This window comes from Corvus brachyrhynchos, unplaced genomic scaffold (assembly GCF_000691975.1).
Source record: "Corvus brachyrhynchos isolate BGI_N302 unplaced genomic scaffold, ASM69197v1 scaffold70, whole genome shotgun sequence".
Classification (NCBI taxonomy): domain Eukaryota; kingdom Metazoa; phylum Chordata; class Aves; order Passeriformes; family Corvidae; genus Corvus; species Corvus brachyrhynchos.
Genome location: NW_008236217.1, coordinates 638,467 through 644,788, shown reverse-complemented (window position 1 = coordinate 644,788; position 6,322 = coordinate 638,467). Strand labels below are relative to the sequence as shown.

Sequence of the window (6,322 nt, the reverse complement as noted above, 5' to 3'; positions counted from 1 at the left end):
AGCAGGAATATTTTCATCACCATTCTTGGAGTATGTGCTATAGAACTGCAAGCTGTCTTCTGGATAAAGGAAAATAGCATACGAACTGGAATCAGAAGAGGCTAAGACAGCCTGGAAAGTGTTTCTCTGTGGGAAAAAAATTAATACATATTTACTCACATAAAAATAGTCAAGAAAGAGTAATTATTTTCTTTTCAAACACAAAATGAAAATCAGAATTCTCATTGAGAAGAAAAACATTATCAAAAGTAAATTAAATCTGTAGGAAATAGAGAGGTTGCCCAAAATATAACAATTTTAAGTTCTGTAATGCAGTAGGATGCTATTTCATTTCCTTAAAATAACTGAAGTGATGTGCTAGACTAAATAAAAAATTCTGTAAACAGAATGTTTAAAGTAAAGTTCAAGTTTCATGTTGCTCAAGTCTTTTCCCATAGGAACACTTCTGCCTACTGTAGGAACCACTGGGACAGCACCTCAGACATCAGCTGTTCATTGCTACCAGAGTGCAGAGGTGTTACTATGAACACAATGCTTTTGTCGAGTTCAGCAAAATAAATTAGTTGTTGACATAAAAAGATTTGCTAAGTAGTGGTAATGTTCTCATCAGCTTTGATAATTATGGCGTAGTAAGTTACATATCCTTGCAGGATAGTACCTGAATGGTTTAAAAGGGGAAAATGATTTGTGAATAATAAAAAAATAACCTCTAATTTCTTAATTCAATACTAGCTACAAAACATTAGTTTTTGTGAATGCAATATCATCTGTTCAAAATGGTCTTAAGATCCTACTAGTCCATAGAGTTATCTGATTTTACATAGTTTGATGTCAAAATTACTTCAGTCTGTTGAAAAATGCAAGCCAGCAGGATTATATTGAATGGAGGGAGGTCAGGATATTCTAGTTCAGTTATTATCACAACACATTTAACATTCAAAGTAAGAGCCATTAAGAAACACAAAGAAATCAGCTACGTAGTTTCAAGCATTATCTTTTGAATTAATAAAGTATTATTAAAATAAAACTCGTAAAAATTCTGGAAACTCCTATTTTGCTACAGCCTTTTCAACAATAATATACATTCTTAGCTCTGCAGAATTCATTTAAACACAAAACACAGGTTGCAGTGCTACACTTTAGCTGAGTGTGTGTCCAACACGACTCAAAGCTCTGATTAACATTCACCTTTTCTTCCAAAGTGTGATCTTCCCCTGGTGCCTGGAAAGGAGCCACAAGCTTCCAGGTAACAATAACAACACTGCTGGGATCAAAAGCACTCTCAGGAAAACCTCTTTTGACATAGTCTGATGCAAGTTGCAAGACATCAGAGGATGAATCTTCTCTGAAATACACATTTCCACGTCCATCTGTTGTGTCCAGGTCAGACATAAAAGGAGCAATAGCCCCAAAACTCACTGGGAATTGACCAAGATATTTTTCTTCACTTGAGGGTTCATTCACTGCAATAATCCCATTAGTGGTAACCTAATAAAAAGATGAAAATTGTAACACAAATACTGTTCATACAACTGTGTCCCACACATATGCTCCAGATCACAATATTTTAATTTCAAATCCAAAAGAAATGCAATAAAAAGTCAGGTTTGTATCTGAAAAGTAACCGTGTTTTTTTAAGCTTTTGTTTAGAATCCCATGTCAGGAGTCCTGAGATTTCAGTTGCCCAAAACCAAAGGTTGACTTCATGGATAGAACAGCCTTTTTTTCCTAGATCATGATTTTAGCTATTTAAATTTCAGACACCTATTGTCTCTTCTGACAAGGATATACATAACCTTCCCACCACTGCTTCAGAAGCTGATAGAACTTCTGAACAAAGAACTAATTTACACATAGACACCAACCCCAAAAAACTGCTCCATGCTTAAATATGGTAATAGCCTGGGTGAAAGTCTTTTGGGAAGTCATACAGATTTCTCTTTGCCTTCAGTTTTCACTTCACTACAGCCACCCTCCTAGGTAGTCCTCTGCTACTGTGCAAGGCTAACAACAACAAGCTGCTGCTCATTCTTAAGACATGCTGTGAGCACAGCTCTTACACCAGAGGCTATAGAGGCTAGGAAACAGAATTTCCATAGCAAATATAGGCTACCCTATAAATTCCTTTACAGCTGAGTGCCCAGACTGATAGAAAAATGGCTCTAATACTTGAAGGGGGGTGGGAGAAGGTATTTGCATAAATAAGTGAAACTCTTGATCTGAAAATGCATTGTACTGGCTCAGGGAGATTTAACCCATCAGCGAGATGGTGATTCACTGTCAGCCACCTCTGACTAAAACTGAGATAAATACATACATACAGGTAGGTGCTAGGGCACACCCAAGTGCGACAGCCAATCTCCACTGCCAAACCAGAGCTGGCTCTCATGCACACAAGCAGTGAGCAAGACTGCAGGTGTCAGGCCTTGAAGCAGTGCACAAAGTGCTCACACATAGCTTTTTGTCCTGGGCCCTTCCGCCAGCTGTGTTTGGCACTGTGTGAGTCAGCCACATACAAATCCACCTCCAAGTCTTGGACTACCTGATACCAGGACACATCTGACTACCTGCAGGCAGCCAGGCACTCACTCTAGAGCTGCTGCCACATACACAGGAGACTCAAAATGGGACAGAGGTCCCAGAACTGTCACTATAAACTATGAACCTGAAACTGCGATCTCCCACAGATTTATCTCACTCACAGGGATTCTTGTGAGTCCAAGAAGAACAAGCTGCTGCTGTATCTTTTTACACAGTCAAGATATTATCAACGTGATAAAATCTTTACAAATGCCTAGAAGTGGGTCAGAATGGCCACTGACACAGACTGCAAGGCCATCTAGCCCAATGGCCTGTCCCCAGCTGTACCTGCTAGCTTAGAGAGTCAGCAAAACAAGAGGACATGCACCTACTTCTCCAATGAGCCTCCAGCTGCATCCACCTCAAGGGGTTCCCTGTGCTTTGACTGTTTTTCATCCTCAGTGGATCTCTTTTGCATATTTTTTAAGTCTTCCCTTAGCACATATAAACTCTCTGCATCCACAAAATCCCTTAAAAAGGAACTCCATGGATTTGTGACTCATACCCTCAGGTCTCTCCTACTTTTGTTTGCTTTCAGTCTGGCTTCCAGCTTCATTTGATGGCCCTAATTTTTGTATTCTGTCCCAATAAAATATTTTGTATTGGGACCTACAAAAATCCTACCCAGTCTCTCCCACTATATAATTTCTCCTTCAGAATTAAGAGCCCCAGCCTACCCATGCACTGCCTAAGAGCTGTTCTCTGTCTTTGATCACTCTCATTGTCTTTGAATATTTCTTTACCCTTTTCCACTATATAAACTTGTAATAAAGGAGGCCAGTAGGAGGCCACACATATTCTTCACAGAGAAACTGTGGTCTGTGCAAGCCCATCAAGGATGCTGGCTACACGTGCCTTGGCAACATCTTTAAAATCTGGACCACCACTGCTGCTACATACAGTAAATCAGAAAAAGTGTAGTATGAGAACTCATGACACAATTCACTCCTCCATATAGAAGAAACACCTACACCTTGAATTCTCCTATGGCAGAGGGTCAGAGCATGTTCCCTGCCACAGGCCAGTGGCCTGTCAGCTTGGTGTATAACTGGATAATGCTTAGCATGAACAATTAGCTAAACTTAGCAAATAGTTCCTATATCAGAATTTATTTTAAAAGTGGCTTGACATACGCTGATTGTATTGTCTGCAGTTGTATAATTTCATTAGCAGCTAGCGTGTAAAATACTAAAAAAATTAAGGTTGTGTTAAAAAAAAGGCAAGTTGGCTTTATGCACAAATAGTATATCTAAGACAAATAAGCAGTAAATAACCTGTGCAAACATGATGGGAAAGCAGGTCATGTTAGAAAGGGGGAGAAGAAGCTGAATGTTGTGATGATTTTTACTCTAATCATTCATGACTTAACAGTGGCCACAGATCCTAAGGTGAACTATGAATCTGAGGAGTAAGAACTAAAAAGACAGCAGGGGTTACCTCAGTACAGACCCTACAACTGGAGTCAGACGTGCAAGAGAAATCTAGTCCAGAAAGGTTCCCAGAACTCCTACAACATCGGAACACTAGAAAATGCCTCATATCCCTGTAAAGCAAAGCTAAAGCATGACCTGAAAATTAAAACCCACCAATTATACTATACCACTGGAAGACTGGATGGAGGATGGTGGACATTACAGTCTGTTTGCTAAGGCCTTTTAGTAAAGAGAGGCACTCCCTCTTTAAAGTAATAAATTTAGAGCATATTAAAATTTTTCTCTTCCTTCTGCTTTCTTAAACTTTTTGCACATAAGCAGCCCTACTCCCACCTAAATCCTCCTGCGAGTACCAATTATACTATACCACTGGAAGACTGGATGGAGGATGGTGGACATTACAGTCTGTTTGCTAAGGCCTTTTAGTAAAGAGAGGCACTCCCTCTTTAAAGTAATAAATTTAGAGCATATTAAAATTTTTCTCTTCCTTCTGCTTTCTTAAACTTTTTGCACATAAGCAGCCCTACTCCCACCTAAATCCTCTTGTGAGCGACGAGTGGTGTTTGAAGTATTTTAAACAAATTCCATGCTCTTCATCAGATTTGGTGTGTGTAGACTTTGTGGCTTCGTGATCCCCTATTTATGGCAGAGACTAAACATTAAGAGAAAATACAATCAGGACTAGCTTTTACTGCAGAATAAAGCAGAAGCCAGAAGAAATAGCCCTCCTCTTTTCACCTCTTAGTGACATGCATCTGGCTATTCCTTTCCTCTTTGTTAAAAACTTTTATGTAAGAAGTAATTTTATTAAGGAGATACAAAATGCCAACCCCATTTTTTAAAATAGTTTTTAAGTGAGACGGTTCTGTTTTAAATGTTAAGGGAATGTTTCTAGAACCCAGAAAACATTTGCAAGCCATTACATGAAAATAAATAAACAAGCTGCTCACTTTGTGCAGTGATTTTTAGGGCAAGAGGAGAAACTCACCAATAATGAAAATATGTTTTTAGCTTTGAGATTTAACAATGCATTTATATTGGCAAGGACAGTGAATACTCATTTAACTTCACCTTGTTTCTTTCAAGGTCATAGACATAGGTTAAGTGTGAATCCCAAAATAAAGAGAAGTAATTCAGGGTAAGTACTGGGTTTCATCAAAGCATCATTCCTGTCAAAAGGGAAAGGGGGTAAAAGAGGCCTCAGGTGGGCGTTGTCTGAAGACCAGCTTTACAGTACATCTTTCCTTTTAGGGTATAACACTATTTAAATTGACAGGAACTAACATAGATGTATTTTTAGCATGTTAAACTTCTGGATTACACACATAGTTAACATACATTTGTGGTTTGTAGCAGAACAAATTACACACACACACACAATTATAGGTCCACCTTGAAAACCATGTGAGAAGAGGAATGCAAAGTAAGGAAGTACTTCTATTAAAAGAAAAAGTGTATCTCTTGTGTACAACAAAAAATGAAAGTTTCTAACAAATGTGGTACTTTTTCCCTGTTCAATGATTAGGCATTTTACAGGCTTGAATATTTCTGCGTAAAAGAGTTTAGAAAATTTGAATTTACCTTTATAATGAAGTGACGGTTGTCTTAAAGCAGCAAAGCTTTCCAATACAAACATGACCAACCATTAATTTAAGAACTTAAAGTAAGGATTAAAAAAATTGAACCAAGCTTGCATTAAAGGATTCTCACTTCTTTCCTAAATGGAGGTAACCCCTAATCCTTCCATTTTTCCACACCAGTGAGCGTTAGTGTAAACAAAAAAGCTTTAATAAAACTGTGCTATTAAAACGAATAGAATAGTATGGGTTAGTGATAGAGTTCAATGTTATAAATCTTACATACTAAAGTACCATATTGAAGATTACAATATGTGAAAGTCTGTTTCCACTTATATGAAATAAAATGCTCTCTTCTGTCTATGAAAACAGGTTTTGTTGCCAGGGATTTTATGACAAGTTGATACTAAACAATCACATCACAGAACTCCTCGCCTTTCTATTCATGTGTACAGCTAACTCAAACAAATCAGCTTCTCAGCTGTTAAAAAAGATAGAAAGAGAACCCACATAAAATTGCTACATAAAATTATAATGTGTACTAAATGTTAATTGTATCAGCTTGATAATATTTACTACCAACTAGCAATACTTTGGTAACTCCAGCTTGCCAAGCAAGATCATAGAGCTTCATAAATACTCATTGCAAATATACAATAAAAATGTGTAATGTGAAGGTGCATTTAAAACTGCTCAGTACGTTTCCTTAACAGGTATACTTCTCCTTTCCCT

The 6,322-nt window shown here is 37.8% G+C and overlaps 1 protein-coding gene across 1 annotated transcript in view; it reads right to left on the bottom strand.

The window, feature by feature from the left end:
• Window positions 1–6,322, bottom strand: part of NID1 (nidogen 1) — a gene marked incomplete at its 5' end in the record, with an annotated part of 60,188 nt that overhangs the window by 35,700 nt on the left and 18,166 nt on the right. The window contains 3 exon segments of the mRNA XM_017745190.1: window positions 1–2; window positions 4–126; window positions 1,189–1,488. The exon segment at window positions 1–2 is cut by the window's left edge and continues 120 nt beyond it. Of these exon segments, the coding sequence (XP_017600679.1) occupies window positions 1–2; window positions 4–126; window positions 1,189–1,488 (425 nt within the window).